A 23,081-nucleotide genomic window follows, 5' to 3' on the forward strand; every position below is an offset into this window, starting at 1 on the left:
GTGTAAGCCTTGGTAAAACATCAAAGGATTTTTGTTTTTGCTGAGATTTTACATTTTCTTTAACTAGGAGGACTGCTTTTTCAGTTTTTTAAAAAGGATTTTATTTATTTATTTATGAGAGACACACAGTTAGAGAGAGGTGCAGAGACACAGGCAGAAAGAGAAGCAGGCTCCATGCAGGGAGCCTGATGCAGACTCCATCCCCGGTCTCCAGGATCACGCCCTGGGCCAAAGGCGGCCCTAAACTGCTGAGCCACCTGGGCTGCCCGATTTTAAGTTAACTGAGGTAGACTGGTTGGAGAATTTTACCTACCCCAGAGGGAAACTTTTATTCTCCTTATTTCATGTTTTCATGCTATAATGTTTACTGACTAGTAGATTGGTTCTTTCTTTCCAGCTTTAACCAAGCCCTTCTTGGGCCTTTCCCCAAGTGGAATTAGTATATTAAAAACTAAGCATAGTGTAGTCTTTTTCCTTTTCTCTGTCTTTGGCCTTACTCTCCTGATGGTGACATTGAGCATGTCTCCTCTGCAAACCAAATTCTACCAAGATATTTGGGGAGGGAAGGGGTAATGGGAAGTCCATTTGAGGCCATGTGTTTCAACCACTTACTGAATTCAGCTTCATCCATCATAAAAATGACATGTTGATATCCATCTATTCAATTCTTGTATATACTCAATTAGTTCCTAACTTAAAAATAATTACGGGTGTGATCACTCACAAACCTTAAGGTCCCAGAGTAGGTTTATTAAGCAAAGCCCACTGAGTGGGCTTGCAAAATCTGTAAGATTTCTTTTAAATTTATTTATTCATGATAGACAGAGCGAGAGAGACAGAGAGAGAGAGAGAGAGGCAGAGACACAAGCAGAGGGAGAAGCAGGCTCCATGCAGGAAGCCTGACGTGGGACTCGATCTCGGGACTCCAGAATCACACCCTGGGCCAAAGGCAGGTGCTAAATCCCTGAGCCACTCAGGGATCCCTGTAAGAATTTTTTTGTCTATATAAGGTCCCATCATTTTTGGAGGGAGGAAGTGAGGGAGGAAGGGTGGGAGGGAGAGTGTATGGGAAAAGAAAGAGAAGGAGGATGAAAACAAATTAGAAAAATTTGCAAACAGGACCCTGTTATTATGTCTTCATTTATTTTACCCATAATGCAGAACCTAGTGGTGGGTAGAGATTAGTAGATAAAAATGGCTTAATTCATTGCAACTTGGTGGGGGTGGAGAGGTGACATTCCAGATTTTTTCTGTGTTGACATAGCTTGCTTCTGCTGAATACTTTCTCCACTCTGGCAGCACACAGTTCTTACCAAAGTCCCTATGCTCCTAAGCACATCCTTTTGGAGGTAGTGAAGTCTCTTTTCTGAGGATGGAAACATCCTAGAATGGAGCTCTAGAGCTTTCCTGGCTTGTCAGCTTTCTCCAGTTAAAGAGAAGAAGCAAAGCGCTAAGAAGCTGAACTTCCCAAGAAATGGATGTATCCATACTAAGACCAAATGACTGATGGTGTCATTCATTGCTGATCTGAAGCCCGAGACTCTACCTGAGACCTTTGACCCAAAGACAAAACTCTTAGTAGTTCAGGCACAAAACATCTATTCCAATTCCAGGTGACTTGGGAGAAATCACATTGGCTGCCCTAATCTGGTCCTCTCCCCAAATGGATGGTGAGGCTACACAGCAAAGATGTCCTCACACAAGGTGGAGTTGAACCCTGATTCAGTCACTTACTAGCTGTGAGAACTTGGGAAAGTTATTTTACTTCTTAATCCTTGATTTCTCATCTATAAATAGAGACTGAAATTAGCTACCTTTTTGTGTTATGCTGTAAAAATAATGATACTATGAGTTTATGGCAAGCATCTAGAACAATTCTAGGTATATAGTAAGTATGGTAAGTATAAATAAATGGTACCTACAGTTAGACAGTGTCTCTTCATTTTCAGGCTAAATTGATATCCCAAAAACCAAAAATAAAGCCATTTTGGCTTCTAGTCACATACCAAGACTCCTAGAAATATACAGATGTACAACATATTTAGGCACATCTACATTGTGAACAATTTTGATTTACCTGGATGATAATTTACCTGGAAGATCAGCTCTTCTGGAAGATGTTCAACACATATGACTGACTGAGTAAAGATCCTCAGAATACAGATTCCAGTGGCTCATACTGTGATTCAGGGGCACCATTTTCAGGTGCCTAAAAAAGGAAAATGATAGGGGAGAAATAGCTTTCTGTCATCAGACTTTGCCTCCCCATATTCACCGCATCTTCCATGGATGTACCCCATATAAACCACATCTTGAAGTGAAGTAAGTCAGTCGGAGAAGGACAAACATTATATGTTCTCATTCATTTGGGGAATATAAATAATAGTGAAAGGGAAAATAAGGGAAGGGAGAAGAAATGTGTGGGAAATATCAGAAAGGGAGACAGAACATAAAGACTGCTAACTCTGGGAAACGAACTAGGGGTGGTAGAAGGGGAGGAGGGCGGGGGGTGGGAGTGAATGGGTGACGGGCACTGGGTGTTATTCTGTATGTTAGTAAATTGAACACCAATAAAAAAAAATTAAAAAAAAAAAATAAAAAAAAATAAAAGGAAAAAAAAAAAAAAAGAACCAATACCCAGAACATTTCCAATCAGGGCTGCATGCAACTATGTCAGGGATTTACAGCAAAATCAGAGAAGCAAGGTAATAACTTAGAGATAATATAGTCCTATGTGCTCACTTAAAAGTTGTGGGAGCAGAGGATACACCCCTGCACAGGAACGTATGCAGCCTAAACAAAAACATGTAAGAGTAAAATAAATAAATAAATAAATAAATAAATAAATAAATAAATAAAGCCAGCCAAATTGCAGAATGCAGTTTATATATTGTACCTAATAGAATTACAATAAAAAAAAAGACATTAAGGGGCACCGGGGTGGCTCAACCTGTTAAGGGTTTGCTTTAGGCTCTGGTCACGATCTCATGGTCCTATGATGGAGCACTATGTTGTCAGGCTCCTGGCACAGCAGAGAGTCTGCTTCTCCCTCTGCCTCTTCCCCCACCATTCTCTCTCTCTATCTCTCTATCTCTCTCTCAAATAAATAAATATAATCTTTTTTAAGAAGACATCAAAGTGGGACTTTCCAATTTTCCTTTTAGTTTACCGAATCAGTCATTTTTATTTGTTGAGCTACCTCAGATTTTTCCAATCTCACTTGTCTTTCTCTAGCTCTTGACCAATTGTTCTGTGGAAAATACATATGATCCCATCAAGCACAACCCAAAAGCTCTCATCTTATGGCCCTACTGTGTCCTCCCTGCTCTCACCTTGGGGTTTCCCACTGCCAGCTGGAGTATGAATCACCAGAGACTTCTTAGATAACCCTACATATTTTACCTGAAATTCCAAGGGAGTTGATGTACATTCAGCAAAAATTTCATGGATAGGACATACGAGTTGGTGGATACATTTTCTCCTTCCTCCTCTGGGATGGATTTTTCTGGGCATCGAGTGTGGCCATCATGAGAGTACATTCTCACTTTTGCTCTTCCTTCATCCCTATCTCACAACTTTTTCTCTTTACTTATACTTCCCAAATAATTTAGCTCATTTGATTTACATTCAGATTCAGACTCTGCTCTGGGTGTGATCTATGCTAAAATGTTGTCTATGGTGCTTCTCAACTAGAAAACCCTTCAGAACTAGTATTATATATTTCAACTGAGTGCCAAGCTGCCTATTGAGATGGCTGAGTTGAGTAGAATCAAAGGGCTAAAAATATATAAATAGACATCAAGCTCAATAAGTATGTGTCATCTATTGGATCAAGCTAGGAAAATAAGATGATGCTTCGGGAATGCTAAATAATCTTAAGAGGAAGAGATCCCTAACTCAGGGCTTTTATTTCCAACCTTCATCTCCTTCACAGTCTTGTCTCCAAGACTGCATAGCCACAACTCAAGTGGGGATACAGTCATCTTCAGCTACCTCCAAGGAAGTACCTGTCGTGGCCCTCATCATAGTTCAGATAGTGAAACCAGTGAAACCTGAGACGGTCTACTATCCCACCAGCAGGGCCCATCTGACTGTCCTCAGTGTCCCAGACCCTCCTGCCATTTCTACCTTGTCCTCTCAGGAAGTCAACTTTAACTGGTTTGCACTAAGTAGTTAGTCTGGTTCTTATCACCATCAGACTCAACATCTGCTTTATTCTTTTTCTTTCTTTTTTTAAATTAACATATTAACCATTTTTTATTTTATCTCTTAACAATTTTACAGTTCAGGAGTGTTATGTACATTCAGTTTATATTGTTGCACAATCAATCTCCAGAACTTTTTTCACCTTGTGACAGTGATGATGAATTCCCTCTTCCCCTAGCCGCTAGCAACCCCATTCTACTTTTTGTTTCTGTGAATTTGGCTATTCTAGTAACCACTCAGTATTCATCTTTTTGTGACTGGTTTATTTCACTTAGTACAATGTCTTCAAGGTTCATCAATGTTGTGTCACACGTCAAAATTTCCTTCCTTTTTAGGGCTGAATAATATTCCGCTCTATGTTTACACCACATTTTGCTTCCCCATTCATCAGTTGAAGGACACTTGGATTGCGTCCATTGTTTGGCTATTGTGAATAAGGCTGCTATGAACATTGGTGTACAAATATCTGTTCAAGAATTTGCCTTCAATTATTTTGGTTATATATTTTAAAATGGAATTGCTGGATCTGATGGTAAATCTATTTTTAATTTTTTTTTTTTTTTTTTTAGAAACTGTCATGCTGTTTTCCATAGCAGCCACCCTATTTTGCATTATTCCCACAACAATAGTGCACAAGGTTATAATTTCTCCATATCCAACTTTTGTCATTTTCTGGGCTTTTTTTTAATAGTTACCATCCTAATGGGTGTGAAGTGATCAAATATTTGCTTTTTATAACATGCCTATCTGCCTATATCTACTTATACTCGTAATATGCAAACAAAAGGCTCCACTGTATATAAGAGAAACAAAATGTATAAAAAAAACATGTATTTTGATAGGTCAATGCTCAGGTACAACTGTACTTTAAAAAAAAAAAAAAAAGCTGTTCCCATAAATTTCCCAAGAACCTCTTTGGAGATGTCATTGCCCAGCTGAGGGCCCCTGGGGTTGGTCACTGATAAGAGCCATGTGTTTTCCCTCCCAGAGGTAGTTGGACCTTGATAAGAGTCAAACTTTAAGCCTAGAGAGCTTTACTGTCATCCAATGTTGGGGAGTCATTTTGCAGGGACAGATTTGAGGAACACCCCTGAGATGTGCTGTGAATAAAGCCAGCTCACTTACTCTCCCATCTACACAGCATCCACCACAACCCCCTGTGTCAACAACTCCAGCCATCACAACCTTACTTGAAACTGCATGGCTCTCCACTGACCATAGAGAAAAGGCCAAAACTGTGTCTCTCACTTCACAGCTGAGACAGAGGAGGGTCAGAGAGGGAAGTGACTGCTCCTGGGTCACCAGCAGGTGAGTGAGAGAGGGGACCAGAACCCAATCTTGCAGTCTTGGTCTTGTGCTTTTCTGAATATACACACAAGGATGTCCACAGTCCTTACACCTGAAGAGATGGTGAAAGTAACTGGAGGCAGCTCCTTGTCTGAAGTGGTTTGAATGTCCTCTTTCCTTAAGGCACAGAGATGATGGGTTGGTTGAGACTGTAAAAGAAAAGATGAGTGTAGATCAACACCAAGCACAATGGACATCATAACCAGTTGGAAAAAAAATCCTGTATATCTCTGGGCCTTGAATTCCTCCCAGAGCTAACAAATTAACTGATACCCCTTCTGCTCTAATTCAGAGGCATTTGAGCAATGCAGAGCAGTGAATTTTCCACGTTTAAGTCCAATATCATAAGGAATTTCAATTCCCCAAATCCCTTCTCTCTTTTCAGCCAGCTGTCTCCTTTCTTCATTGTGTTCTTTGTGTGGAGGGCTCTCTGTACCAGTCAGTTCCTATCATGGAAATAATTCTGTTTCCCACTAGAAGGGAAAAGAAAATTCACCCACTGAACCACAGCAAATTGCAGTGACAGCATGGAGACCCTGGAGAAGTGCCATATTGATTAAAATGTTCAAGTTAGTAGCGAAAGGAGAAAGAGCAGGAGGGGGAGGAGGAAGAAAAAGCAGGGAAAGAGCATCCACCTTCTGGCTATCTGTCCCCAAGGGTATCATCCAAAGCGATTTGTTGGGACTCCAGGAGGAAAGGCATTTAGAGTTGAGAGGGCCCAGCAGGAAATGTTGCACATCTCTTCACTTGCTCCTTTCACATGGAACAGTGCTCCACTATCTCCCCCTTGTGGGGATCACCACAACCAGGTGCAGAACAGACCCTAACAGTATAGTGTCCAATAGGCAGCTGGGTGCTGCCTAGACATGCAGGTGCAGCCATAGCCTGAGGGTCTTTGCTGGGAAGCACTGAATCTTTCCGAATGACCCTGGGAAAAAAATAGGTCCATCACAAGTACCAGCTTAAATGTTTCTATTTGCATTGACAGTCATCTTTAAATAGAGCAATAATGGCTCATGTTACTGCACTTAAATTTACAAAGTGCATTGTCTCTTTTAATCCTTACTGCCTCCCAATATGAGAGAGATTATTGTCACTGTTTTATGGATGAAGAAACCGAGGCTCATTGAGATTAAGTGACTTTCTCAGAAGGAAATAGAAAACTCTCCTCTAGGAACCCAGGCTTTCGCAATCAACCATGAAGCACCTCCAGACTCCTGAAGAGGACTAAATATTCCTTCCCTCTCCTTTTGAATGCAGCAGTGATATGGACTCTCCCATGCTGGCACTTGTCCCCAAAAGATCAAGCCCTGGAGTCACAGAATCCGTCTAACTGTAACTCTCCTTTTCTTGGGGGCATGTGAACTCAATCAAAACATTTTCAAAAAAAAAAAAAAAAAAGAACATTTTCAAGCAGACAGGATTCATTTAACATTTTTTTGAGTTCCTATTAGAAACTGATGTACTCCTACTAGACCCTGAGGGATTCACTGATTTTTTTAAAAATCTCAGATGCAGTAGGCCACAAATTATTCTCCTCACTCAACAGAGAAACAAAAACTCAAAAACAGCCAGCTACCTCAGTCACGGTGCAAATCAACCAGCCCAAATCTGAGACTATTTGCACCCAATATGTCACCTGTATTCAGGGACTAATCTCCTCTTCAATGGGGCAAAAAATTGACAGTATGACTTTGGGAATGCCCCTGGCCCCCAGGATCTCTCATGCAGTACTATGGCAGACTTGAAGGTGTTGTATTGATTCTGTCAAATTTATTCTTATCCAGGAGCAGTGGAATGGGATTCAGGAGACTGTTGTCTTAGGTCTGAGTTTTTCACACACTATAGGTGTAAGTACAGACAAATCACTTCACCTCTTTGGCATTCGCTTTCCCATGTGTGGTGTGTGGGGAATGGATGAGCTGGTTAATGTCCTGGCTGGAGAGTGAGAAGGTCTTGTGGGTGGCTTCTCTCTGCCTTGGTTGCTGATGAGGCTGTTGACTGAGTTCATCTGTTTACCAAGACAGATGCAGCTGTCCCCCTCCGATTACTTCATCACAGGCGCTGTCCCCCTCCTGGGCAGGGCTCTTGGCACCACTTCGCTGGGGAGCATCTCCAACCATTGCCTATCCTAATCAAATTCAGATTTATGGAGTGTGAGGCTGGAAGAGGCCCCAGGAAGGTCATAGAACACATGGTCTCCAGGCCCCTGGGAGCTCATGTTCTGACTTGTGGGCCATTTCTCAAGACACTCAGCCATGCAGGCCAGTGTCAGAGTGCTCACCCCTGACTAAATGGGGCGACGGGGTAAATAGGGCCAAGGAGTAGGCCATATTAATGGGGTCATTCAGCAGCTTTGCATCAGTGACAGTACCAACCCTTCCATTGAAGCTCATGTAATACTTCTATTTCACCTTTATTTTTGGACCAGTAATTATACAATGAATATGATGAGGGACAATATGTCGGAAGAGTTTTTGATCTAAACAAATATTGCCCTCTTTATACCAATAGATAGTGTTTTTATTTTTTTTAAGATTGTATTTATTTATGTATTTGAAGGGCAGAGTAAGTGAGAGAGTGAGTCAGGGAGGAGCAGAGGGAGGACAAGCATACTCTGCACTGAACACAGATCCCAAGGTGGGGCTCTATCCTACAACCCTGAGATTATGACCTGAGCCAAAATTAACTCACTGTGCCACCCAGGCACCCCTAGACAGTGTTTTTAAACATTTATTATGTGTCAGCTATTATTCTTAGTCTTTTGCATACTTTTCTTCATTTCCTTCTCGAAATAATTCCATGAGAGGGATATGATTAACCTCATTTTACTGACAAGAAAGCTGTGTAGTAGAGAGTGCAAGTGTTTGCCTCGGACTTAGACCAAGGTCTGATGCCTCATTCTTGTCCAGCTTCATTATGGTTACAAGTTCCCCTACGTGCAAAACAGGGGCAGACAACAGAACAGCCTATCAGTAAGTGCTAGCACTGAGTGATACAGAGTGTATTTGGGGGATTGGGAGGAAGGAGGGAGAAGTGTGGGATAGAACATTTGGGGAAGGTTTCCTTGGGGAGGGTGGATGGGACTGGCTTTTCCAGGATGAGTAGGATTTATCCAGAGGAACCAGAGGAGAAGAGCATGAAGTGGGTAGAGGAGTAGTCACAGCATGGTGAGTGGAAAAGAAAGTGGGATGTGTTCTGCTTTTGCTCTTTCTTGTCACTGTCCTCATTGATTTCCAGGACTTCTTGAGCTTCTGTCAGATACTACATTCTGTGGGGATCACAGACAAATGCTTGCTTTCTGATGAGCCCACAGGAGATGAGGAAGATAAAGAGGATATGACCTCAAAGGTTTTCTGCACATGTCTGCAAAGTTGTTTGACTGTGGTTTCCAACCATTTTTGTCCTTGGGGCATAACTTCATGCACTAGATTTGAGGGCTGTATACTAGAAGGGATTAAGTTGCATCCTCCATGACTGTACTAACCTTGTGTTGCCTTCCCAGCCCTGGTTTGCTCTTTGACACCTAAGAGCAGAATTCTTGCATGTTGTGATGACAGTCTGTCCTCATGCTATGCCCTCCATCCTGTGATATGTCTCAGTTCAGGTGGTCATCACCAGGGTAGTGTGCATCCTCAATGAACTCAAAGTCAGTCTTAGACATTGATCAATATTTGGCAGCACACCTGTGTGCATGCACTGGGGCTAAGGGGTGGACCGTAGAGTTGATTTGGGGTAAAGGATGATGGATCCTTAGCAAACCAGAGGCTGAAAGGATTGGAATTCTGGTTTTTAGTTTAGGTATGATGCTAACTTCCCCTGTCACCAAGTGCTTGCTTCACCAACATAACTTCTTGCTATCAGGGCTGGAGATCGCAAGAAGTTATGGCTCTCTTCATGTCCACCCCACTTCCTCCTCCCCCACAACATACACATGCTTCACCCACATTCAGAAATAGAAAAGGTCAAGCCACAAACCCTCCCCTGATTGCTGTATCCCTATGGCTTTATTTTTAGGTTAGAAAAGACCCTTTTCTTTCTGACTCATGATCCTGCTGACAAATATGACCAAATGGAGCAAGCTACATAAAAGAGTCCTTCCTCATGTCACATTCTCTCTTCTCTGAGAGGCCCTTGTGGCTGCATCCTGTTTTGTCATTTTGCCCCTTCCCTCTCCAGTGTCCATACACTGTGGGCATTTCTGCAGACAAGGGCACTACAGCCAAATAATCCTCTCTCTCCTCTCCAGCTGCTTCTACCCACCCTTACTCCACACACATTTAGTTTAACTTTTAAAGTGATTTAGTATAACTTCTTCGACAATGCTCCTGGACAATTTTTCTCAAGAATCACTCCTTTTAAAGCACTCCTGTGTCCTGAGGTGACTGGAGCCATATTGAGAAACCAAGGTAAAGTACTAGTAAATTACTGATTTAGTTACCAGACTCTTAATAGTTTCAGCTTGGGGAATTGCAGAGTGTTGGAACCAAAAATCACTTGCCCATGAGAGCTTGATGTCAGGCCCTGCTCTAAATTATGATCTTATAGCCAAAATCTTGTCCCTTTCCTGAACCTCAATCACTCAAATCTAATTAGATCCACACCCTTCCTCTGTGACCTTCTAGTCAGCCTATTGTTCATGGGTCCTCTGAGTGGAAATTAAGGCATGGATATCCAGCATGTCTTTTTGCCCATATATTGTCTTTATTTAAAAAAGAGCTAAATGACTTTTTTTTACAGTTTGAGACTAGAGGCTAAAATGGAGATATCTGAGTCTTCTGTGGATTTCAGTTCTCTGCATTGCCTGTCACCATGGAGAACTGATAATTGGTCATAAGCATTTCCAACTGTATTTTAAATTATCTCATCCACCACCAAAATGGCTCAGGTTTTTCTTTTTTTTTTTTTTTAAGATTTCATTTATTTATTCATGGGAGAGAGAGAGAGAGAGAGAGAGAGAGAGAGAGGCAGAGACATAGGCAGATGGAGAAGGAAAAACAGGATCCCTGAGAGGAGACTCGATACCGGGACACCAGGATCACGCCCTGAGCTGAAGGCAGACGCTCAACCACTGAGCCACCAAGGCATCCCAGCTCATGTTTTTCTAGCAAACTTCTCCATGTCCATGGTTTCATATAATGTTCATAACAGTCCTGGAAGCAGGTATTACTGCCCTCATTTTATAGCTGAGAAAATTGAGCTTCAGAAGAGACTTAAGTCTTTTGCCCAAGACCGCTGACCTCTTGCATGATATAAAACAGTCCTGATCCTATGTCTCCTAACCTCTAGCTAAGAGTCCTTCAACCTCATCATTACAGAGCAAATACTTGTCACTCTGCAGGTGAAGAAATTCTCATGATAATGAGATTCCAGACTTTCTCATTGGGAGCCATTAGTATGCTCCCAAATTACAAATGTAAAAAATCTCCCAAACTCTTCTAGGCAATCCCCCAGCTTTCCTGGAAGGTTATCCCCCATAGTCAAATGGACCTAGGATTGCAGGCAAGAAAGGCCCTGGTGCATAGCTGGCTGTCCTGCCACTCTCCCTCCTCTGCTCCCATGAAAAAGAAACCCAACCTCCCCAGCCTGGGAGCTCAACCAGGCAGTGGCCAATTGAATTATCTTTACTGGACTTCCTGCTTTTGCCAAACCTCTGGGGAAGAGAACCAGATGTCCCCATTTGACCAACCATTGCAGTGGTGTCCAGCAATGTCCAGCTGTTCCAGGGTCTGTTCACAGAGCATACCATTTATCTTTAATTTCTTAGTGCCATAACCAAGCTGCCAGAAGAAAAAAGGATGCTCCATTACCGACATCAGAGGGAAATTATAAATCAGGAATCTAGGAAATGCTGCTAAGCATTGTTTCTTCCCTATAGGCACCCACCCCTCCCTTTTCTCTCTGCTGAACCAGGAAGGTATACTTTGCTTTCCTTCCTTAAAGAATCTGACCCAGGCGTCTCTCCTTTCAGAAAAGATTTTCCAATCATTTCTGAAAATCTGCTGCATTTTAAGGTCAATCCCATTAAGGGATTAGCTTTTGGGTTTAGTTCCATGTCTTTAGAGAATTAGGGTAACACAGCTGGATAGATAATTCAGCTCCACAGATCTATCAAAGAGAGCTTTAAATCCAAGGAATTATTAGGGACCTTCAACCTTCTATCTCCTTCCCTACCCAACTGTAGTTTCATATTTATTTCCAAGATTTGGGATAAGATGCCACTCTCCCTTGAGTTTGATCAAGACAGGAAGTCAAGATGTCTTTGATTCAGTGTCTAACATGGGTCAAGGTATAGAAGAGAAATTCACGCTGTGTGAAGTCAAGAGAACTGTGTTCTGGTTCTGACTATACCCCAGACTCGTTGTGTGAGTTGGGCACCCCTTGGGGGGCTTCTCATCTCACAAAGATTTTTAGGGAATATTCTCCACCCCATCCCAATACTGAGGTGGGTTTTAAGCAAATGTATATAAGCAACTTGGTTTTCATCTCTGGGTCCAAATTAATGGACCAACCCTTGGTTACTGACCCAGATTGGATCAACCAGAGTCCCTTCGCCCAGAGTCTTGGGCTTGGCACTAAAAGAGTTCATCTCCTCGGACTGGCATCTTAAACTGAGGAGAGATGCTGATGGTAGCCTCACTCTGCACCACATAAACTGGAAAGCAGAAACAGTCATGCAGAGAGAGAGGAATGAAGCAGACTTAAAGAGAAAATCTGACCCAACTGACAGATAAAGAAAGGCAATTAGATGACTGTAGGAAGCCAGGAAGCCTGCTGTCTGCACTTACACATTTTTCTTCAGTAATTTGTGTGATTCGGCTTAAAAGAAAAAGTTGATTTATGAAGAATGCTAAAATTAGTGAGCAAGTTTTTAAGAAGGAAAATGGTATTTGGATTATGTCAAAGTAAAATTTGCTAATTACAAAGGGGAAATTGTAACTATACGGTGAAGAAACTTGAGAAACACCACCTCAAGGATCAAGCTTAACCTTACCAGAAAAGAGACATAGCAATATCACATGTCCCCTGATGCGATGCAATGAGAAGGGCACAGCATCACTTCGATGGTGATAGTCTCAATAGTCGGTAACCTTAACTCAAACAGGTTATCATGAAAAAATATCAGAGAAACACAATTGAGAGACATTCTACACAGTGTCTGATCAGTAGTCTTCAAAACTGTCCAGATGTGAAAGAAGAACAAACTGAGATTGTAGAAAACATGACAACTAAATGCAATTTGAGATTCTGGAGATCATGGAAAAATGGTGAACTCTGAATAAAATCTGAAGTTCAGATGATAGTAGTGCACCAGTGTTAATTTCCTCATTCTGTTCATTGTGGTATGGTTATATAAGATGTTAATGTAGGGAGGATTGGGTAAAGAATATGTGAGAATTCTCGGGATGCCTGGGTGGCTCAGCGATTGAGCATCTGCCTTTGGCTCAGGGTGATTCCAGGTTAGGGAATAGAGTCCCATATCAGGCTCTCTGCAAAGAGCCTGTTTCTCCCTCTGCCTATGTCTCTACCTCTCTCTCTGTATCTCTCATGAATAAATAAATAAAATCTTTAAAAATATTTTTAAAAAAGAATATGTGAGAATTCTCATTATTTCTGCAACTCTATAAGCCTAAAATTATCCTAAAAATTTAAAAAGGGGTGGGGCGAAATTTCTTATCAAGATAGAAGGATCCTTAAAAAAAATATATAGAGGGATCATTCATGGAATTCAAGGGCATGTATATAGATGAGCCTCAGGCTTATTTATGTTAGCTAAGTGACTTGTTTCTCAAAACCAAAAAAGCCTAACTAATGCACTCTACATAGTCAGAATTCTCAGCACCTCCAATGGAATCTTCCCAAAACCAACACAGAACACTGAATGTAACACTGAATGTAGCACCTTACAAATCACTGTCTTCTCCTCTAGACCAAACACAATGTTTGAGCACCACAAGGACCTGGAAGAAAGATATGTGAATGTCATTTACTCATTTCAGCAATGCAGGTGATAATTTTCTAAGTTGGATTAAGGGTGTTTAGAGCTAGAATGTCATCTGATAACAATCTGGCAACTTGGAAGCCATCTGCTAAGGAGTAACATCCAGTAACCTCCAACCCAAAGCAGGGAATCTTTGCACATTCATGCCTAACAATACACTATGCCTTAAATAATGGAGGGTCAGCACTATGAATCAGCCTTTCCATTTCTCAGTAAGTCTCTGCTCATTAGGAAGACTTTCCCATTCCTAGGGTGATGATCAGCATCTGGTGTGCCTGGGAGAGCCCCACTGTAGGTCTATTGTTTGGGTGTATTTATGACTGGTGCTTCTTTCACTCTCAGATGGGTCCTAGTTTAGTTGATTGGTCACCTCCCTCACATGAGGGGAACAAAATGCCTTCTCTTAGTTAAATGTGAGGACTAAAACTTGACAATACAGAATAAGTTTACCCTCCTTTCAAACAGTGTTTCCCTTGCCTGCTCCCTTGCCAAACAGTCTCCACTCAACCAGCTAAGCCTCATAAGTCACAATTTCCAGAATCAACAGCACCCTCATAAACCTCTCTGGATGTGCTCTGACAACTAAGGCCAAAATGGAATGCAAAACTCCATATGTGGCTTGACTGACTTTGAGCCATTAGAATTATTATATTATTCTCCTATCAATCTTCTTAAAGTACCGTTAGCCAACATTATTTATAATGTAGAAACCAGAGGACAATTAAATTACAATATGGGGATGATTAAATTGTTTATGGTATAATCATACTATAAATAGGCATTAAAATCATATTATAGAGAAATATTTAAGACCAAGAAAAACAGCTTATGATATAATCTTAAGAAAGCATGACATATGGAATAAATGAACCACAACTACCTGCAACAACAGGGAAGGATCTTATTAGCACAGTGTCAAACAAAAGAAGCAGACACAATACAGTGTGATTCCATGTCTATGAAGTCCAAATCCAGCCCAAACCCACCATATGAGAAGCCATTTTGCACTTTCTTTTTGTGGGGAGAAGTGATTGGCCAAGGGCCACAGGAGCTTTTGGAATTTTGGTGATTTTTTTTTCTTGATCTGGGTGTAGATTAACAGAATGTGCTCACTTTGTGAAAATTCAAACCTTACACTCTTGACTTGTATACTTTTATATGTGTACTTGATCCTTCCAAAAATTTTACATTACCTAAAAGAAGAAAAGTATTGGTATATTAAACTCAGTCTGCTGGGGTAGAGGTTAGCAATTCTGAAATTACTTTCTCTATACATTAGGGTTGAACAAGTAAGTAAACAAGTTGCAGATAAGGGGAGCCACATCTCTCAATGCTGGAGAAAGAAATTACAAATGAGCAAGGGTGGAAAGCTAGCGTGAACCCTGTACTGGGTTCAAGTTGAAGATAACCTGTGAACTTATGTTTATTTATATAGATAAATAGATACAGAAGTAATGATAGTTATGCCTGTGTTCATAGGTTAGTATAAATCCATGTATTTCCTAGCTCTGTCTCCTGAGAGGGCTTAGCAGCAGTAGCACCCCAGTAGCAATGAGCATCCCCAGAGTCCAGATCTTGGGGTTTAACTATGACTCTCCAGTGAAAGAAACCAGGACTTCTAGGAGATGTCGTTATAGGGCTCCACAGGGAAAATACAAGTTGAACCCAGAGTACCTTATAAGGCCAGAAGTAAGGAAGAGTGTCCAGAAAAAAGGAGGTAGGGAGTTTAGGGGCATTCCAAAAGGATATAGAAACCAACCTGAAAGAGATTCCCCAAAGTCAAAACTGGGACAATTTGTGTGACAAAATCAATAATGACAGTATTGGATTATAATTTCCCAAAACAAAATATGTATCCATGACACCATAGTGATATAAGTAAGTGATTAAATAAGTAAATAAATAAATGAGGGAGAAAGAAAAAATATTCCTTACAGAAAAATTCCAGATAATATCCACAGGTATCCTCCCTCCCTCTCCAGGAGGTGAAGCTTGATTCCCCTTCCCTTGAGTATAGGCAGGACTTAGTGACTCACTCACAAAGAGTAACATATGGAAAGGAAAAACCAGTAACTTTCCAGTGGGAAACCTTGAGGAACCCCCAAAACTAAGAGGTAGGTCTTGTTGGTATCATGCATCCTCAGGTATCATGTGAGGAGAAGGGTACTTCATCTCTGTCATCTTCTTCCCATGGACCCACAACCTGCATCTAATCATGAGAAAATATAAAACAAACTGAACTGAGGGGTATTCTACAAAATACTTGACCAGTACTCTTGAAAATTGTCAAGGCCATGGAAAACAGGCAATGGCTAAAAAACCAGAAGATTGAGAACACATGATTAAATTCAATGTATTATCTTGCATTGTATCCTGGAACAGAAAAAGGACATTAATAATAATAAAAAAGAAACTAGTGAAATCTTAATATAGTCTGTCATTTAATTAGTAGTAATGAATCGATGTTAATTTCTTAGTTTTGACAAATGTACCATGGCTATCTGAGATGTTAACATTAGGGAAACTATAAAAGGTGTTCAGGAACTCTGTACTATTTTTGCAATTCTTCTATCAAACATCTAAAATTATCCAAAATAAAACATTAATTAATAAAAGTAAAAATCTCTGTGTTCCATGATTCTAATTTTGTTTAAGCACACCCACATGTCTGCACATGTATGCACACACACACTGAAAAAAAATCAGAAGGAAATATAACAGAAGATTAAGCACTGTATGAGTATACATATCCCTCCTGTGGAAGCAGTGTTCACTGGGGAAACTCATGGAGATGAGGACAAGGAGGTGAGCAGGACTTCGTTGTCTACTGCCTTCTAGGACAGTACCAGAGATCTGATAGGGGTGGTTGTAGGATCCAGGACAGGCATCTCAACTCTTGGATGCTGGGGTTTGAGTTGTTGGTTTAGCAAAGCACCAACTTGGTGTGATCAGAGGTCAGGATACAACTGCAGGACAACATGCAGGACGTTGGCCCCCATCTTATCTGGGCAGCTTAGCATTTGTGGTTGTGCAGAGCATGAGGCCCTCCCCTTTAAGAATCAGGGAGCTAGGGCAGCCCAGGTGACTCAGCGGTTTAGTGCTGCCTTCAGCCCAGGGTGTGATCCTACAGACCCAGAATCTAGTCCCACATCAGGCTTCCTGCATGGAGCCTGCTTCTCCTTCTGCCTGTGTCTCTGCCTCTCTCTCTCTCTCTCTCTCATGAATAAATAAATAAAATATTAAAAAAAAAAAGAATCAGGGAGCTGGTTCAAGCTTTGAAGTTCCAATTGTGTAACATGGCAAGCTAGTGGTAAGATTCACCACATCAGTGGTCAGATTTAGGGAACATCAGCCATTGATTTCCTTAGCATTGGGCCATAGTTACTTGGCAGGAGGGTATCTTCTTTTCGAGAAGGCCAGTTTGCAAGTTAACCATTACCTTTAGCTCCCTCCCCCCATGCAGCAGGGTGGTTTCTAGATATCACAGCCACCCTATCAGCAGTCCATACCATTTCAGCTCTGAAGAGCTCTGAAGATCCTCTGAAGGCTAGGCACAGATACCACTGTAGGGCATCCTGAAAGTTGTTTAGCAATGGCTGAGTGACCCTCATGAGTGTGATCATGTTCACTCAAAACAGACAGGGAGGACTATTTTTTAAAAAGCCTTGGGATGCATAGGTGGCTCAGTTGGTTGAGCATCTGACTCTTGGTTTTAGCTCAGGTCATGATCTCAGGGTTGTGGGATTTCAGAGAGTCTGCTCAAGGTTTTCTCCCTCTCACTCTCCCCTCTCCCAGCTAGCTCTCTCTCTCTCTCTCTCTCTCTCAAAGAAATAAATAAATCTTAAAAAAAAAAGCCTAAGAAATGTATATCTCCTGCATCCTTGTTTCTTGGCCTTGAGTTTGAGAAGCGAAACAAGGTTATCATTTGTGGCTGCAGTGGGAAGTCAAGAAAAGGCTCACCAGAACTTCCTGCCAAGTCTTTTCCAATGATTGGAAGAATTTTAGTGGTTTTTCAGAAAGGAAGAGTCTCCCTGCAGGGCTGACCTAGGCCTGAGTCCTGTAGAACAGGAGGCCAGGAGCTGCCAGCAGAGCTTTATAATGATAAGAGACACAGGTATGACTGCAAACTCTTCCCTGCCATATCACACAATGGGTGGTAGGTTCAGCACATGGAACAGGTCTCCCTCCACTTGTGAAGGGTGTACCTGGATATTTGGGGTGGTCTGGTTGACATCATTCTTGAGATATAGTCCTGGAGGACAGTTAGTGCAAATCAGTGAGTATACCCACCTCCCTTCTCTTGATATTGTAGCTTCTCTTCCCATGAAGCAAAGGGACCCAGGAGTAGTCATCCCCAGGACTCATGGTAGCTGCAGTGTACCGTGCTAGAGCACGGTGCTCACCACAGGTCATTTGGAGCAGTACACACAGTACCTGCACACAGGGTCTGATTGGGTGGTGTCACAACCAGCAGGAATATAGCAATGCTTCCAGATTGATGTCCACTCCTTGAAACAGGAGCCGTCTAGACCTCCCAGCCATCTGAGGGAAAGAAAGAGTGTGGAAATTATGTCCAGTTTGCACCGTTGCACTACTCTAGACACTTCTCCTGCCAACTCCTGAGTGCCCAGTAGACACCTAAAAGCAGATGGATCCCTGCAGGAGATGGCTAAACTCAGCCATGTTTAACATTAGGCCAGTGGCTCAGCCAGTCTGCCATGAGTAAAGCACAGGACTGTTGCAATTTGCCATTGATTCAGCTGTTCTAGGGCCTTATGACTCCCTCTCTCTACAGTTAGTGGAAGGCATGGAATATACCCTATCACTCCCTACATATATGGTGGGGTCTTGACAGAGATACATCTTCCCAGTAGCCCATAGGAAAACCTACACTTTCTGCATTTATCTCAGGGCATTGAGGAGGCAACAGTGGTGGCCAAATCTATTGAAATACCCACCTTAGAGGCCAACCCCATGTATAAAGGTCACCATATACAAACATGCTGCTCTGTATGCGAGGCATGTCTGTGGCCTTTTCAATTCTCCAAGTGACCACAGGGGAACTAAAAATATGGTCAGTAAAATGGAGCCTCTTTGGAATAAGAATATGAAGCCAATTATCACTTTATTCACAACAGACTTAGAAATCCCGAAATAACAGCATGGGGAGATGGCCCAGTGCCCCACCTCATGCTCAGGGCGAAGAAACAAGGATGGGGGAAGAAAGATGCTTGACAAGGATGCTGGAGGAAAAGTAAGAGGCTAATTGAAGTGTCCAAATATTGATAGAGAAACAGGGCAAAGGTCAAAGGCCCAGGTTTGGGCCTTACAGGGTATGTACTGTGAATATTGCGATGGTAGCAGGGTGATATATAAAGTCAACTCTGCCTTCGTAACTGTTTGTGGCTTTGCCTTTTCATTTACTCATCAAATTTTAGTTAAATACCTCCTAGGTACACAGAACTCTGCAGCTCCAGTTCACTCATTAGGAATACTGAATTTCAGGCCGCCCTCCCAGATTCCCTTCCAAGCTTCCTTTTCCTCTTCCTTCTGCAATCCCTTTGGCAACAAGTAAAGCAGATCCTTAGCACAGATTTGCCTACGGTTTCTGCCACCAGCCCACACAAGCAAGTGCTACTGTGCTCTGCAGAAATTCAGGCTGCAGGAATTCAAGGAACGACAGTCTGAGAAAGGAGGGGCAGCAGGTGCTACAGTTTATGCTTGGTGAAGGGGCTATGATGAAGAGGTGGGGCCTACGCACAGAGAGGCAGGGCCATCCATCACTTTTCTGTGCATACCTCTGAATCCCAAATGGGGGTGTGGGGGGCTGAGCAGCACAATACATAGCGTCTCTGAGGTTTGGCGCATCTCCAGTGAAATGAAAGGTCATTCCCACCCTGCATTCCCAACAACCCACTCAGCACCCACCCCTGGGGTTCTTCTTCCTGGTGGTCTCCAGGAAGATTTCAACTTTAGCTCAGGGGAGATAGGGGTGCATTCAGGAGACCCAGACAGTGCCCTTCTTTAGCCCCAGTGCCCCCCCACCTTAGAAGCTCAGTATGGTTACTGTTCCATAGTACTGGCCTGATTTAAGGGGGAATACCAAGATGATCACCCTGATTCATAAGCACAAACCCCTCTGACCTGACATTCTCTCAGTCCAGGCAGCCCCTCTCTCTCAAGCCTTGGGAGCAAGATATTGGGGACTTGCAGGGAATAGCTCTTATGTATAATTGGGCTTTCTCCCTAAAGCTGTGCCACTGAGAGCCTGTGTTTTCTGGACAAGGGTGGTATTGCCCATGGGCCAATCCACACCCCAAGTGGGACCAGAGGAATGATTCATGAGAACGAGGGTAGAGTCAGTGCCCTGGGATCTACATTAAAATAATGGATCCATATAAAATCCAAACCCAAAATGTTGAGATCATCAGCACCACAGTCTTTACAACAAAATGTCTCTGTTGTGCCTGAACTGATTCATTCAACAAGTACTTTGACCTCATGCTGCGTGCCAGACTATATATGGGACTGTGGATTAAAGAGTGGAGCTGCTAATCATGCACACAGCTAATCCTGTAAGGTAATGTCAGTGGAGGGCACGTGTGTGCAGTATTCTGTGTGGGAATAACCACTGTCACCCCGAAGGAAGAAGTGTGCAGAAAAGGCCTCATGCAAGTGGTTACATCAGCCAGGGTACTTCTGGTAGAACAGCAAACATACAGAGAATGGGCAGCTGAAGAGAAGTGTGGGCAGTGAGAAAGGGGCCACTAAGGCCCTGGTAATAGCAGGTCAGGGATTTGTGCAGGTTGCTAAGAGGGGATAAGCTTCACCCTTGTTGCAGTGGAAACCATGAAAGTTCTTTTTTCATTTTTGAAATCAGTGTAGTGGCATGATTGGGTCTCTGTTTTAAAAGCATGACTGACTTAACTGTGGAAGGGGAAGCAAAGGAGAAGAGATGAGGGGCAAGAGAATAATGACACCATCACTACCATCACTGCAGCAAAAGAAGGGAGACTTGACCGTGGCAGGAAAGTGACGTTGGAGAGAAAGACGCTGGAAAGAGAAACCACTGCAGCATGAAAAGAGCAAAACCAGGAAATCAGAGGGCAGGAGATTGACATCCTTAGCACTCTGGTTCGGGACAGGATGTTTCAACTTCCCTACAAAATAGTTGCGAGAATTATGTCCTTGTCCACCTTGCTGGCTTACCGTCAGGCTCAAATAGCACAAGTACTTTGAAAAAGTAACGGGAAAGACAGGAAAGTGGAGTGAGGTCACTGTCATGGTTAGCAGAGCTCCCCTGGTGAGGACAATTCTGTTGACACCTTGAAGCTATAATCAAAAATGAGTCAAATCAAAAAAAAAAAAAAAAAAAAAAAAAAAAAAAAAAAAAAAAAAATGAGTCAAATCACCCTTTCTGGGGTCTGGGTAAGGTGGACAATTCACACTGCACAATCCTCCCACCTTCCTAAGTTCCCTTCTCCTGACTTGGATATCCTGGTGGGTTTAATCCCTGTGCTGGCTGATAACCTTCAATGATGGGAACAAATCTAAAATGTCTGTATTGTATAGTAGCACACTTTTCTACTTAACTGTGGACTGTTCAGAGGAAGGGCAGGTGGTTGCAATCTGGCATGTGCCCACCAGGTGGCACCCAAGGCCCATGTTTGAGACTCGGGATTAACCTCTAGCCTGTAATGGAAATTTCTTGCTCAAAATCCTGTCCAGAAGAACCAGAGAAGATCCTGCAATATTTACGACTTGTTCTCTATGGGACACAAGTCTATGGTGACAGGACAAGGGCAGAGGGCCTAAAACTACATCTATCATGATGGGTGGAACTGAGACAAAAATAAGAACATTCCAGTGTTGCTATGTGCTTGCCGGCAAAGTGATGACCTCCATCTATAGAGGACTTTTAAAAGGATGGCCTCTTAGCATTCTGGAAGCTGCAAGCCTATCTGGAGACAAAGTATCGGAAAACCAACCTGTCCAGAAATCTGCAAATGCTTCCAGCCTGGAATGCAAATTTTTGAGAAGGTGAAGATTGGCCTATTGTAATTTTATAGTTCCATCTTCAAGCTGTAAAGTTTGGGTCACTCTGCCTGCATAGCTTAGGAGTTTTTTAAAAAATGAGAAAAAATGTGGAAAAAAGAACCCCATGAAATTGTGCACAATCTTATTTTCTTCTTTTAAAGTATTTTATTTATTTATTCATGAGAGACATAGAGAAAGAGAAAGAGGCAGAGACACAGACAAAGGGAGAAGCAGGCCCCTGTAGGGAGCCTAATGTGGGACTCAATCCCAGGACCCCGGGATCATGACCTGAGTGAAAGGCAGACGCTCAACCACCGAGCCACCCAGGCATCCCCACAACATTCTTTTCATCTAATAACTACAGTTGAATTTGATTGAGCACTTAGTATATGCAAAGCATTTTTCAGGTCAGGATATGACTTAATCATCACAACCACTTAATGAGGTAGAGATCCTGATTTATATAAATGGGGAACCTAAGGCTCAGAACAGTAACACGGGGAGCAGATGGCAGGCCCAGACCTTCTACCCAGGTCTTCTAGATTTCCACATTCAGATTTATACCTATTACACTATGGAGGCTCCCAAGAGTGTGCTTCCAGTGTGAGGGGGAGCTGGGCATCCAGAGTGATGGGACATAGTCCCTGCCTTAGGGAATATTCAGAGACATAGACATGAGTGAAATACAAAAGGCCAAATCTAACATACAGGTGTATACAAGTGCTCTAGCAGCCCAGAATAAAGACCAATTAGTCTGTGAGATCATCAAGAAAGGTTTTGCAAATTTGACAGGTGGAGAAGAGCATCCCAGCACAGAGATGAGTTTGTGCAAAGGTATAGAAGCATGCACTTGCACAATGTACAGAAAAAGCAGTGAGCATGGAGTGAGGAGAAGCCTAATACTAAAGAACCATATATAGTACAACACAGTGGTCGGAGATAGTTTGGGCCAGAGTTTGAGTGGCCAGAAGGGAGAGGTACCTCCCAGAGGCACATGTATTGTACTTGTCATGGCTGCACAATGCTGAGCGCTTTTCACACTCCCATGGTGGACTCAAGGAAGTCCTTGGAACTTAAGTCCAGGAAAGGGATGTGATAGCTTTCTTCACTGGCAAGATAAACTCAGAAACTTGAATACCACCTGGAAAACCTACTGGGGATATCCAAGTCACCTATTGAGGTTCCCAAAGGACAAAGACTCTTCAAGTACATGGAATTGTCAGACACAAGAAACATTCAACAGAAGCTAGTGGGAATTGGAGCTGGGGCTGGAACTATGATTTTTAGTAGCATTACAGACATCTATTCCCATCAGTATCCTTTGGGACAAATAGCCCCATCCTAAGAGTCAGGAGTTGGGGTTCTCAGCTCATGTTTGCCATCCCTGTGGATCACAAGGAATCTCACTTGTGTTAGGGCATGCTTCCTTTTTATGGAATGCCAACTGGGCTAACGTATCTTTTGTCTTTCATTTTCTCTAGGCTACTCC

The 23,081-nt window shown here is 42.4% G+C and overlaps 1 protein-coding gene and 2 long non-coding RNA genes across 7 annotated transcripts in view; 1 reads left to right on the forward strand and 2 right to left on the reverse strand.

The window, feature by feature from the left end:
- LOC144297373 (uncharacterized) overlaps positions 1-23,081 on the forward strand; it is an 81,485-nt gene that overhangs the window by 31,568 nt on the left and 26,836 nt on the right. The gene's annotated exons all lie outside the window — the stretch shown is intronic.
- On the reverse strand, positions 4,449-8,136 carry LOC144297374 (uncharacterized). Its single transcript, XR_013364409.1, has 2 exons — positions 7,428-8,136; positions 4,449-5,702 (listed from the first exon to the last, which is right to left on the reverse strand). It is a non-coding gene; the product is annotated as an uncharacterized LOC144297374 (long non-coding RNA).
- The window catches only part of KCNA5 (potassium voltage-gated channel subfamily A member 5), a 43,651-nt gene continuing 36,878 nt past the window's right edge, over positions 16,309-23,081 (reverse strand). The window contains exons 2-3 of one of the 4 annotated variants that reach the window (XM_077871356.1): positions 17,990-18,097; positions 16,309-16,521 (exon numbers count right to left, since the gene is read on the reverse strand). In XM_077871356.1, the coding sequence (XP_077727482.1) occupies positions 16,479-16,521; positions 17,990-18,097 (151 nt within the window). In that variant the 3' untranslated portion in view covers positions 16,309-16,478. Of the gene's footprint in view, positions 16,522-17,989; positions 18,098-23,081 lie in introns of those variants that run through there. The other 3 variants (XR_013364399.1, XR_013364402.1, XR_013364398.1) reach the window with 3 other exon arrangements.

This window comes from Canis aureus, chromosome 25 (genome assembly GCF_053574225.1).
Source record: "Canis aureus isolate CA01 chromosome 25, VMU_Caureus_v.1.0, whole genome shotgun sequence".
NCBI lineage: Eukaryota > Metazoa > Chordata > Mammalia > Carnivora > Canidae > Canis > Canis aureus.